Source organism: Eptatretus burgeri, chromosome 15 (genome assembly GCF_056783735.1).
Source record: "Eptatretus burgeri isolate ZD-2024b chromosome 15, Ebu_testis_v1, whole genome shotgun sequence".
NCBI classification, from domain to species: domain Eukaryota; kingdom Metazoa; phylum Chordata; class Myxini; order Myxiniformes; family Myxinidae; genus Eptatretus; species Eptatretus burgeri.
This window is the reverse complement of record NC_140975.1, coordinates 40,660,567-40,674,574: the sequence shown is the minus strand read 5'-3', so window position 1 is coordinate 40,674,574 and position 14,008 is coordinate 40,660,567. Positions and strand designations below refer to the sequence as shown.

At 45.1% G+C, this 14,008-nt stretch overlaps 1 protein-coding gene across 6 annotated transcripts in view; it reads right to left on the bottom strand.

Annotated features, from left to right (window-relative positions):
- Positions 1 to 12,234, bottom strand: part of LOC147012019 (transmembrane channel-like protein 7) — a 59,680-nt gene extending 47,446 nt beyond the window's left edge. For 2 of the 6 annotated variants that reach the window (XM_085856568.1, XM_085856570.1), the window contains exon 1: positions 11,947 to 12,230. In XM_085856568.1, coding sequence (XP_085712694.1) covers positions 11,947 to 12,137 — 191 coding nt within the window. In that variant the 5' untranslated portion in view covers positions 12,138 to 12,230. Of the gene's footprint in view, positions 1 to 4,440; positions 4,479 to 4,505; positions 4,547 to 11,946 lie in introns of those variants that run through there. The other 4 variants (XM_085856573.1, XM_085856574.1, XM_085856571.1 and 1 more) reach the window with 4 other exon arrangements.
- Between the last annotated feature and the right edge of the window lie 1,774 nt (positions 12,235 to 14,008).

Genomic DNA, 14,008 nt, shown 5'->3' with positions numbered 1-14,008 from the left:
TACAAACACAAATGAAATGAAAAACGAAATAAAAGGCATGAACAAGCAAATGCACGAAATGAAAACGAAGATGGATACAAACACAAACGAAATAAAAGGCATGAACGAAAATATGGAAACAAACGCACTCAAAATGAAGGAAGAAATGAAAGGGCTGCGGGGTGAGACGCAGAGCATGGGCCGAAGCCTGCAGGCGGGCATGAAGGCAGTAACCGGGGAGCTTAAAATGGCGACTCCACGTGTGGGAGCGAACGAGCTGGGAAGAAGTGCAACGGCTGTCGGGTCCGCGGTGGAGGCGGGTAAGGAAAAAATAATTCGGGGGACGTGTTGGGCGAGGGTCGTGACGGAAAAAGTGACGGTAACCGAGAGGGAAAAACTAATTGGGGTGACGGAGACGTGCACGAGGGAGATAACAAGGGAAGAGACAGAAATAATAGTTGAGACAAGGGAGGTAAAGGGTGAAGAGGTGACTGAGTTGGCAGAGACACGGGAGATGGGAACGATAGAGGGAAGACTACAAGATGAAGACGGGGTAAGTGACGCACACACACACGGAGGTAGTGGAGGATAATGGGGGTGAGCTCGCGGACTGGGTAGAGACCCGGTGCGAGCAGTTGGATGGCCTCCTCCAGGAACGAGGGGAGGGAGTATGCCCCCTTGAGGCGAGTCACGACCAGGTGAGTTCGGTCGTGCTTTGCGAGGTTGAGAGGAGGAGTGCTGCGAACAGGTGCACGGAGAGCTTGGGGTGTATAGAGGCCCCGGAGACCCTTGTGGGGACACGAATCCCCAGTGTGGTTGTCCCGGTGTGTGTGGTGTCAAGGTGTGTGTTCACGAGTGTGGTGAAATGCGTGCTGCAACGCACGCATAGCGTGGGTGCAAGGGCGTGTGTGAGAGCGACCGAGTGGGTGACAAAGACCCCGTGTGTGGAAGCGACCCCGTGTGTGACCCAGGTGAAAAAACCAGTAAAGACCAGTAGCTTACTGGTCAACTGGTACCAGTTGAAAACCAGTAAAGCCAATTGGTTTCTTACTGGTTTTAATATGGAAATTGGAATAGAGTGATATATTACCAGTTGAAATACAATTGTATTTAACTAACTGGTATCAACTGGGACCAGTACATTGTAACTGGTATCAGCTGGGAGACCAGTACATTGCAACTGGTATCAACTGGGAGACCAGTACATTGCAACTGGTATCAACTGGAACCAGTAAGACTTTAACTGGTACAAATATGAGCTACTGGTTTTTTCAACTGGGAAATTGGAATGCTGACTGAATTTAACTGGTACCAGTTGAAACCAATAGAGACCAGTTAAAGACCAATTAGAACCAATAGAGACCAGTTGAAAATGTGTACTGGTTTTAACTGGTTTTTCGACCTGGGGAGTGGTGTGGTGGTAAGTGTGCAGAAGGGCGTGCTTCCCAGCGCGCCGTGTGTGAGTGAAACACCGCGGTTGAGTGCCCCCGCGTGTGCGAGTGAGGCACGGTGTATGAGTGAGGCACCGCGGATGAGTTCCCCCGCATGTGTGAGTGAGGCACGGTGTATGAGTGAGGCACCGCGAGCGAGTTAGCAGTTGGACGCAGTTGGAGGCAGTTGGGAAGAGTCAGAGAGTTGAGAGTCGAGGCAGTTGGAGGCAGTTGGGAAGAGTTAGCAGTTGGACGGAGTTGAGAAGAGGAAAGAGTTGGAGAGTTGTGGCGGCGGCGGCGAAAGCAGTCGAGAGTGTCTGTCGGAGTCCCGAGAGGCTGGAGAAGCCAAGAATCTTTGTGGAGGTCGGCGCTCGTGTCAGAGTCGGGGAGCTGCGGAGAGGGGAGGCCGGTAACGCGATCGAGGTCGCAGTGGAGTCGCTCGTCGCGGGACCCAAGCCATCCAGATATCCTCTTTCCCCCGAGCATCAACAACCCCTCCCTGTTTCCCCCCGCGCTGAAATAGTGTGAGAAGGGGGCCCCGTTCCCACCCCATTCCAGGCAGTGCCAGCGAGGCCCGCGGAGTCGGGGCGCCGCCGCCATTTTGCGGCTCATCACCAGACAGGTAGGCTCGACGCGGTCTCGGCCCCAGGCCCGTCTGCCCCCTTGTAGTTGAGGGTGGTCCCTTTTTCTTTTGCTTTGAGTATATGTGTTGTCGGCGCCGTCTGTGAAGTAAAACTGTATAAGTGTTGCCGTGTGCTCGGTAGTCGGTAGTAGATCTGCAGTGTGTTTTTCTTTTGTTGCATTTGCTTTTTGTGCAGAATTGTTGTGTTTCTTTAGTTACTTTTACATTTGCTTTTGGTGCATAATTGTATATGTGTGCTTTCCGTTTGCCGCGGAATAAATGTGCTTTATGTTGAACTGTTTTTCCCGTTTCGCTTCGTCTTTTCTCTAATTGAATCTCCATCTTACTTCACGTAAAGGGTTGGTCGTGGGCTAAATACGCCCAATAATTAATCGAACCGTCGAGGTTGACGATAACACCGCTCGGTTATCCCGATAGTACGGAACGGGTCGCTTAAAGTGGCCCGTGTCCGAAGTCGACCTGCGGCGAAGTGCGATCGCCCGGTCTACCCTCCGTGTGGGTACTTAGGTAGGTCGAATTTGGCGAGCAACCCTATCCCACGCGGGGGGCCGATTGGCACGATCGTGGTGAGGCCGAAAGGCCCACCCGTGACTAGTTCCCGGCGTTAGTCCGAGAGGGTCACGACGGGATTGTCCGTTCGGTGGGCGACGTGCCGCGATTCGAGTTACGTGGCCGCTCGCACGCCAGCGGGCGCGGAATCAGCAACAATATGTTAAAGGTTATGGGAAAAACAAGTCTGAAAAGCCACAGGTGGGAGTCTGTGGGATGGATGGACAGACAGACAGAGAGCATATTTTTGAAGGAATTTATGCGATTTTCACGAAAATTGAATAAGTTGGCCATTTTGACACACTTCTGGTCACATGATCGGCATGACCTCCACAATTTAACATCCCTACCATGGCCTAATGTTGTAACCGACAATTGGTAGCATTCTGACTGGTGGGTCTGGAGGAGATTTTTGAAGGAATTTACTAAGTATGCCATTTTGATGTACTTAAAGTCACATGACCAGAATGAGCTTTGCAATCCCCATTGCCAGTCATGAGCGGAACATTCCTGCCAAATTTCAGCCGGAGAAGTCAAAATTGGAGATGCAGGGACGGACAGACAGACAGACGGATGGAAGATGCACGATGACAATATCTTATCTGGAATTCCAATTTACTTAAAGTCACGTGACCAGAACAAGCTTTGCAATCCCCATTACCAGTCATGAGCGGAACGTTCCTGCCGACGGAATTCCAATTCCAGATAAGCTAATAATGAAAGCCCATACACTCTGCAAGTCGAGAAACGTTTCAAGGATAGAACCAATCTTAGAAGGGTGGCCACTCCATCACAGGATGCTTAACTGAAAGCAATTTGGGGAAGAATTTGAATTTTTTTTTTAGGCCATCTCTTCACAAGACATACCGTGGGATCTTTAAACTAAACCACCAACAACCAGTGCTGGCAGATGAATTATCTGGCTTAATGTCCACCCAAGGGACAGCACAGACATTGATGCATCGCCTTGCATGTGAAACACCAGGGTGGGAGTTTAGCTCAGCACTCAGAGGTGATGTATGTACATCAACTCAGCATGTACATCAACACTGTCGTGGGTTGGCAGGAGAGCTTAGAGGTGTCCAGCCTGAGTTTGAATCTCCACCCAGCTATAAACTCCCACCCTAGTGTTTCACAAGAAGGGCAATTCATCAACAAGTGTGCGCCATCCCCTCGGATGGACGGTACCCTCAGCGTCCTTTCTACCGGCATTAGTTGATAGACGTTAAAATTCCCACAGTGTCTTTCACGAAGACTAGATGAGTTATCACCAGTATCAGAAACAAATTTGCCCTAATTGACTGCTGGGAAGACAATGGAAAACCACCCAGCATATCCCGTGTGAAGAAACTGCATCAGCAACACCAATGCTCTGTAAAGAGTAGAGTACAGTTCGTCATGTAAAAATGTCCAACATATTAGCTAACATCTCCGAGATGTCTGTGAAGTCTCATTAAAACTCACACATTACACCAGAGAAAAATGTTCCTTCAGTACAAACAAACCAAAACCATTAAAACCGGTTCCACGACATTTTGAGACCGAAAGAGTAGATTTGCATCTATATTGTGCAAAATACTTCTTGTGTTCACATAACTTTTTAACCTTTCTTCAGGTATTCATGCTGGAGTGATGGTTGTTTATTTCAAATTTAAAGGAGCACAGAGAATTATTCGAAGAGTGGGTAATTACTGCATGGAAGTTCAGAGAGTACCAAACAGCCTGTGAATGGATAACTTATGCCCAAAATACTTTTATCATTGAAAAAGAAATATATGATATGAACTTTTATGACAAAACATTTTGCCAAACGATAATAGTAATAATAATAATACTAACGAATTCAATAGGGCTTCAGCCATGCTTGAAGCCCTAACTAGAAGGGTAGTCGGGATAGCGCATACATCCGCACGCAATGCCTGATCCACATTGCGTTTTCGCCTGGTCGCTCAATGGTGAAGAATCACGTTAAAAATTAAATAATCCTCGTATCCATATCCGGATCCGGATCTTCACCAAAATTGAATCAGTTCGTCCTTGTCTCACACATCGAATCTGTCCACAAAATTGTCCGGATCCGTCCAAATCCTTTTGAGATATCCTGCACACAAACAGACAAACAAGCAGTCATAGACTGGTACTTATGAAATCGTCAACTTGACTTCTGACCTTGTCTAATAAAAGCTGTCTCTAGAGAAGGTAGCGACGCAAACCAGAAGTTAATACGATGATTCTGTACCAAACCATCAAAAATCATATCATAACGTCGACCGAAGCAAAAATCTCCATTTCTCCACGCAATTATTTTATCAAAGTCACAAAACCGTAATATTCGGCCATCCACCAACAATCTTTACATAATCCGACAGCTTAGCGAGTCAGACATGCGACGATAACCTTTATTGGGATAAAAAATGATTTTTAAACACCATCTTTATCGAAAACACCGTCAGCGCGCACACGGAAAACTTTTACGTGACTCAACGATGCGTCTGCTCGAGCGCACTGCATCACGTGACGACACGTGACACGTCGAGTGAAATATTTTTTTTTATACAATCTTAAAACGTCTCCAAAACATCCGATTATTACCAGAATTTCGACAACTGAGTTTTAAGCGTCCGAAGCGATCGCAAAAACCGAAGACAAAATTAAAATCGAAGTTAAAACGAACTCGTAATGTCGAGCGAAGCAAAAAATCTGCATTTCTCCACGCAATTATTCAATATTATTTTATCAAAGTCACAAAACCGTAATATTCGGCCATCCACCAACAATCTTTACATAATCCGACGGCTCAGCGAGTCAGGTATGCGACGATAACCTTTATTGGGATAAAAAAAGACTTGTAAACAACATCTTTATCGAAAACACCGTCAGCGCACACGGAAAACCTTAACGTAACTCAACGACGCATCTACTCGAGCGCACTGCATCATGGGACGACCGGTGACGTGTCGAGTGAAATATTTTTTATACAATCTTAAAACGTCTCCAAAACATCCGATTTTTACCAGAATTTCGACAACCGAGTTTTAAGCGTCCTAAGCGATCGCAAAAACCGAAGACAAAATTAAAATCGAAGTTAAAACGAACTCGTAACGTCGAGCGAAGCAAAAATACTCCATTTGTCCACATGAATTTACGGAATTATGTTTGACCTCACTGTGACCTTGACCTTTGACCATAATCTAATCAGAGCAAGCCATCACCCTCCTGCATCACGTGGTGTAATTTGACATTGGTAGCTTCTTCCGTTCTCGAGTTATCGTGCCTACAAACAAACAAACAAGCAGTCATAGACTGGTACTTACGAAATCATCAACTTGACCTCTGACCTTATCGAATAAAAGTCGAAAAATATTTTTTGGATGTTTGACCTCACTGTGACCTTGACCTTTGACCGATTTTGGCCAAAATCTCATCAGCACATGCCATCACCCTCCTGAATCAGGTGGTGTAATTTGACATTGGTAGCTTCTTCCGTTCTCGAGTTATCGTGCCTACAAGCAAACAAGCAGTCATAGACTGGTACTTGCGAAATCGTCAACTTGACCTCTGACCTTGTCTAATAAAAGCTGTCTCGAGAGAAGGTAGCGAAGCAAACCAGAAGTTTCTACGATGATTCTCTACCAAACCATCAAAAATAGAATGTTTTGGATGTTTGACCTCACTGTGACCGATTTTGACCAAAATCTAATCAGCGCTAGCCATCACCCTCCTGGATCACATGGTGTAATTTGACATTGGTAGCTTCTTCTGTTCTCGAGTTATCATTTTTTGGATGTTTGACCTCACTGTGACGTTGACCTTTGACGGATTTTGACCAAAATCTAACCAACACGAGCCATCACCTTCCTGAATCACATGGTGTAATTTGACATTGGTAGCTTCTTCTGTTCGAGTTATCTGTACCAAACCATCAAAAATCGAATATTTGACCTCACTGTGACCTTGACCTTTGACCGATTTTGACCAAAATCTAATCAGCACTAGCCATCACCCTCGTGAATCACGAGGTGTAATTTGACATTGGTAGCTTCTTCCGTTCTCGAGTTATCGTGCCTACAAACAAACAAACAAAATATAAAAATACTGTCACCCGCAGGGTGACCCGTATCTTGCCAAAAGGTGACCACGTGTGACTTCTTTAAGGTCACACTGAGGTGAACAGAGCTGCAATCCACCAGGAGCGACTCCTTGAGGAATATCAGCCTACGAGAGATTCCGATGAGAATCGTTCTACAGAGTAACCATGAAAAATATGCTTTTGCCTCATAACGTCACCAAATGACGTCATAATGTCTCAAGCTTGACATATCTAGAAAGCACTCATCGAGGTGTTCAATTTGAGGTACTACATGATATGGTTCCTAAAACTTGAAAATTTGACCTTGGGGTCAAATATGTTTGACCTGAGGCGCTAACATGAAGGTCAAGGCCAATCGCCACGAAAAATTAATCAGCTGAGCGCCAGATCATGAACTATATTCCCATGAAGTTTGAAGACGATCCGATCAAATTTACTCAAAAAATAAGGGTTTCGTCGACTCCCTGATTTGCGACAAAGTGACCTTGACCTTTGACCTTGAACTTCAAAATTTTATGCGCTGAAAGGGACCTCTATAGGCCTCTGATATGCGAAGTTACAAAAATTTCCAATGATAACTGTGCTCTGCAGAGTGATTTATACGTGATTACAGACCAAGAAATAAAAAATAAAAAAATTAAAAAAAACATGAAGGTCAAGGCCAATTGCCACCAAAAATTAATCAGCTGAGCGCCAGACCATGAACTATATTCCCATGAAGTTTGAAGACGATCTGATCAAAATTACTCAATAAATAAGGGTTTCGTCGACTCCCCTGATTTGCGCCAAAGTGACCTTGACCTTTGACCTTGACCTTTAAAATTTTGTGCACTGAAAGGGACCTCTATAGGCCTCTGATATGCGAAGTTACAAAAATTTCCGATGATAACTGTGCTCTGCAGAATTTATTATACGTGATTACAGACAAAAAAAATAATAATAAAAAAAACATACAAGCTGACTAACATATCTTGCAAAATTTCGTTTTGGCAAGATAACAAACAAACAGAAATGGAAGGCATCAATATACTTACGAAATCTTTAGATTTCGGAAGTAATAAGCAGTCATAGACTGGCACTTACGAAATCGTCAACTTGACCTCTGACCTTGTCTAATAAAAGCTGTCTCTCGAGAAGGTAGCGGCGCAAACCAGAAGTTTCTACGATGATTCTGTATCAAACCATCAAAATCGTAACGTCGACCGAAGCAAAAATCTCCATTTCTCCACGCAATTATACCTTAACGTAACTCAACGATGCGTCTGCTCGAGCGCACTGCATCATGGGACGACCCGTGACGCGTCGAGTGAAATATTTTTTATACAATCTTAAAACGTCTCCAAAACATCCGATTTTTACCAGAATTTCGACAACCGAGTTTTAAGCGTCCTAAGCGATCGCAAAAACCGAAGACAAAATTAAAATCGAAGTTAAAACGAACTCGTAACGTCGAGCGAAGCAAAAACACTCCATTTCTCCACGTGAATTTACGGAATTATGTTTGACCTCACTGTGACCTTGACCTTTGACCGATTTTGACCAAAATCTAATCAGCACTAGCCATCACCCTCCTGAATCACGTGGTGTAATTTGACATTGGTAGCTTCTTCTGTTCTCGAGTTATCATTTTTTGGATGTTTGACCTCACTGTGACCTTGACCTTTTACCGATTTTGACGAAATTCTAATCAGCACGAGCCACCACCCTCCTGAATCACGTGGTGTAATTTGACATTGGTAGCTTCTTCCGTCCTCGAGTTATCGTGCCTACAAACAAACACACAAACAAACACACAAACAGAAACAGAAGTGATCAATATACTTACGAAATGTTTAGATTTCGTAAGTAACAAGCAGTCATAGACTGGTACTTACGAAATCGTCAACTTGACCTCTGACCTTGTCTAATAAAAGCTGTCTCTCGAGAAGGTCGTGACGCAAACCAGAAGTTTCTACGATGATTCTGTACCAAACCATCAAAAATCGAATGTTTTGGATGTTTGACCTCACTGTGACCTTGACCTTTGACCGATTTTGACCAAAATCTAATCAGCACTAGCCATCACCCTCCTGAATCACGTGGTGTAATTTGACATTGGTAGCTTCTTCCGTTCTCGAGTTATCTGTACCAAACCATCAAAAATCGAATATTTGACCTCACTGTGACCTTGACCTTTGACCGATTTTGACCAAAATCTAATCAGCACTTGCCATCACCCTCCTGAATCACGTGGTGTAATTTGACGTTGGTAGCTTCTTCCGTTCAAGTTATCATGCCTACAAACAAACAAACAAACAAACAAGCAGTCATAGACTGGTACTTACGAAATCGTCAACTTGACCTCTGACCTTGTCTAATAAAAGCTGTCTCGAGAGAAGGTAGTGACACAAACCAAAAGTTTATACGATGATTCTGAACCAAACCATCAAAAATCAAATGTTTTGGATGTTTGACCTCACTGTGACCTTGACCTTTGACCGATTTTGACCAAAATCTAATCAGCGCTAGCCATCACCCTCTTGAATCACGTGGTGTAATTTGACATTGGAAGCTTCTTCCGTTCTCGAGTTATCTGTACCAAACCATCAAAAATCGAATATTTGACCTCACTGTGACCTTGACCTTTGACCGATTTCGTCCAAAATCTAATCAGCACTTGCCATCAGCCTCCTGAATCAGGTGGTGTAATTTGACATTGGTAGCTTCTTCCATTCTCGAGTTATCTGTACCAAACCATCAAAAATCGAATATTTGACCTTACCGTGACCTTGACCTTTGACCGATTTTGACCAAAATCTAATCAGCACTAGCCATCACCCTCCTGAATCACGTGGTGTAATTTGACATTGGTAGCTTCTTCCGTTCGAGTTATCGTGCCTACAAAACAAACAAGCAGTCATAGACTGGTACTTACGAAATCGTCAACTTGACCTCTGACCTTGTCGAATAAAAGCTCTCTCGAGAGAAGGTAGCGACACAAACCAGAAGTTTCTACAATGATTCTGTACCAAACCATCAAAAATCGAATGTTTTGGATGTTTGACCTCACTGTGACCTTGACCTTTGACCGATTTTGACCAAAATCTAATCAGCACTAGTCATCACCGTCCTGAATCATGTGGTCTAATTTGACATTGGTAGCTTCTTCCGTTCTCGAGTTATGTCCCAAACCATCAAAAATCGAATATTTGACTTCACTGTGACCTTGACCTTTGACCGATTTTGACCAAAATCTAATCAGCACTAGCCATCACCCTAGTGAATCACGTGGTGTAATTTGACATTGGTAGCTTCTTCCGTTCTCGAGTTATCGTGCCTACAAACAAACAAAAAATAAAAACAATGTCACCCGCAGGGTGACCCGTATCTTGCCAAAAGGTGACCACGTGTGACTTCTTTAAGGTTACACTGAGGTGAACAGAGCTGCTATCCACCAGGAGCGACTCCTTGAGGAATATCTGCCTACGAGAGATTCCGATGAGAATCGTTCTACAGATTAACCATGAAAAATATGCTTTTGCCTCATAACGTCACCAAATGACGTCATAATGTCTCAAGCTTGACATATCTAGAAAGCACTCATCGAGGTGTTCAGTTTGAGGTACTACACGATATGGTTCCTAAAACTTGAAAATTTGACCTTGGGGTCAAATATGTTTGACCTGAGGAGCTAACCATGAAGGTTAAGGCCAATCGCCACCAAAAATTAATCAGCTGAGCGCCAGACCATGAACTATATTCCCATGAAGTTTGAAGACTATCCGATCAAAATTACTCAAAAAAATAAGGGTTTCGTCGACTCCCCTGATTTGCGCCAAAGTGACCTTGACCTTCAAAATGTTGTGCACTGAAAGGGACCTCTATAGGCTTCTGATATGCGAAGTTACAAATATTTCCGATGATAACTGTGCTCTGCAGAATTTTTTATACGTGATTACAGACAAAAAAAAAAAACATACAAACTGACTAACATATCTTGCAAAACTTCGTTTTGGCAAGATAACAAACAAACAGAAACGGAAGTCATCAATATACTTACGAAATCTTTAGATTTCGTAAGTAACAAACTAACAAACAAACAAACAGAAACGGAAGTCATCAATATACTTACAAAATCTTTAGATTTTGGAAGTAACAAACAATTCAAATCAAAGCCTGCACAATGGATGCCAAGCTACGGCTGTTAGTCCATGCTCTATCCTTTTTGTAAATGCTGAACGTCAAGTAAGGGAGCAGCACAAACCATTTTAAAAGCATTTGGTACAACTCAACCAGGGTTTGAACCCTGATCCCCTACCAGACTCAACCAGGGTTACACCACAGAGTGTGGCTCGAATGTACGTACAGTACTCTATGTTCTGATTCATTGCCAATGGTTCCACTTGCACTTTATCCTTTGTATTTGAGAAGTGTCACCCACATTTAACAACACTTTATGACTTTAGGGTAGTGAAAAGTGTCTTACAGTTTATTGCTCCTCAAGTTATGGGTTGCAGTACAAGACTATGCCTGTAATCAAAACCAGGAATCCCAATTAATCAATCAATAAAAAGTGTTTCTTTCTACTTAAAGAGCGCAATGGACAATTTTTCAAGTTATTCATTTCGTACAGCCCGCTTGAATGTCACATTGACCTGTGATAAGTTTGGAACAATTTCATTCACGCATCGTACATATTCGAAAAGTTGTGGACGAGTTATGACAGACTTGGTTGATGAGTTGGGTCGGTGACAACAAGCAGATTAAATTTCGGTTCAGGTTCAGATGCAGATCTGGCCTATCAGTGGGATACAAAATGTAATTTGTTAGGGTTTGTTAGGGTTAACTGTTCAACCTGGTGGAGGTACGTGCTCTACCGAGTGCCGTTCTAGTTTCTACATCTTCCTCTTTAAGCAGATCGACAAAAATCAAATGGTAAACATGTACGACTACAGGATCGAAGTTATTAATTATTCGTGGGAGAAAGAAGATATTTTACACCATCTCACGATCAATGAGGATCTTCAAAGCAGAAATTGAAGGACATTGTGAGACATAAATGAACTTTGCAGGACATTAGGTGACAATGAAGAAATCCACACAGTATATGGGGTTTGAATCCAAGATCCAAGGATTCATGAGCAACAACAAGATTGCCGACCACCGACCATCAACAACAAAGGAGTGGGGAAGGTTTATCATAAAGTAAAGTGAAGGTGAGGGTAAACACGTGATACTGATGGTTCCAAAGGCCGGGTGGCATTTACATAGCATACCGAAGTTTACGCTTCTCTGCCATAGATAGAGCCATGAAGCGTAAAGGGATTTCCTCCTGTGAGTCCCGTCCCCACAGAAACCCATCCACATCGTCTGGACAACCGCTTGAAGGGTGCTGACAATATGAAATTGAAGACACACGACAAGCACGCCCGTGGAGGGCCTCCATCGCAGCAATCGGACCGGCCATGGATCATACCCCTCGGGTTTGAGCGACCGGTCGTCTCAGCGGCAAGTGTTCATATGACCAGCACCTGGAGATGGAAACATGTCCCCGAAACTCTCCAGTCTCCACCCATTGCTCCTCTCCCCCCACCACCCACCCAACACGTGTCACATTCTCCTCCCTCAACTGTGTCGAAAGCAGGTAAATTAAACAGGATTGTTCAGTTCAGCATCACATTCACACAGTTTAACAATGAAAACAAAACATGGGAACTTGGTGAGTCATGTCGCAGCCATTCCTGAGCTCTTCACCCAAGTTGTTGAGGTTACTTCACATTTCATAGATTTGGTACTTCAGAAAAATGCCTTGAATAACATTCATATCTTAATTTAAACACAAAACATCCAACCAAAGTTACAGCTAGCAGCGTACTGCAAATTAAGTTTACACAATTTCCAAGAGGCCTCATGTCCTTGGTTCTAAGCTATGGAAACTGCTTTGGAAGAACTGATACTCCACACTGATAACAGTGTGGGAATGTGGATGGATATACAATATTCCTGAAATAAATCCTCCGCCGCGCCCCGGGCCGCCAGCTCTCCTCCGCCGCGCCCCGGGCCGCCAGCTCTCCTCCGCCGCGCCCCGGGCCGCCAGCTCTCCTCCGCCGCGCCCCGGGCCAGCAGCAATCCTCCGCCGCACCCCGGGCCGGCAGCAATCCTCCGCGCGCCCCGGGCCGGCAGCAATCCTCCGCGCGCCCCGGGCCGGCAGCAATCCTCCACCACGCCCCGGGCCAGCAGCTCTCCTCCGCCGCGCCTCGGGCCGCCAGCTCTCCTCCGCCGCGCCCCGGGCCGCCAGCTCTCCTCCACCGCGCCCCGGGCCGGCAGCAATCCTCCGCCGCGCCCCGGGCCGGCAGCAATCCTCCGCCGCGCCCCGGGCCGGCAGCAATCCTCCGCCGCGCCCCGGGCCGCCAGCTCTCCTCCGCCGCGCCCCGGGCCGCCAGCTCTCCTCCGCCGCGCCCCGGGCCGCCAGCTCTCCTCCGCCGCGCCCCGGGCCGGCAGCTCTCCTCCGCCGCACCCCAGGCCGAAAGTAGAATTGAATCCTGTGCGGATTGTTTAGAGATTTTTCGCGACGTTTGCTGTACAATGAAAAAACAATTTTGGTTGTCATGTGTCCGGGTGAGGGAGTGGGGATGTTGCCCTTATGAGTGCAGATCTGGCGCCACGGTGTCGTTGTTGCCTCAATGAAACTCCTGGAAAACAGTTCCTCAATTTCCTGAGGTAAATCCTCGATAAATAAATAAATTTTAAGGTATTAAAAATAGATTCCCTCAAAGGCCTCAAGTAATTCCAAAGTGTCTACGTATTAATGTACATCTGTACCGCGAGAAAACTCCAACGTGTCAGTGCTGTATATTGTAAATCATCCCACAACGTATAATAATTTTCGGCCTCCATTCGCGCACATCGCAAGAATCTTCATCAAAGTAAGGTGTGACAATTGTAATCAAAATAAAGGCCATTTACTACACCGTCGTTCCAAGAAGGAAGCCAGACATCACACTGCACACCTGCACACCTGCACACCTGCACACCTGCACGCACGCACGCACGCACGCACGCACGCACGCACGCACGCACGCACACACGTAAGTACTAACAGAAGCTATTTTATTTGACGTTATAACATTAACTTTTTAGTAATTGACTAATTTTTCCAAACTAATCATTCCACTTGTAATATCTCATCAATCAAAACGGATTACGTCACCTGTTTTGAAATTTCCAGAAAACGTGCACTTCTGACTCCAAACTCCCATCCTGGTCAAACAGTAGCAATGCGACGCATTACGGAGCACGCCGTTAATATGGAATCGGCTAAGCCTAGAAGCGAACGTA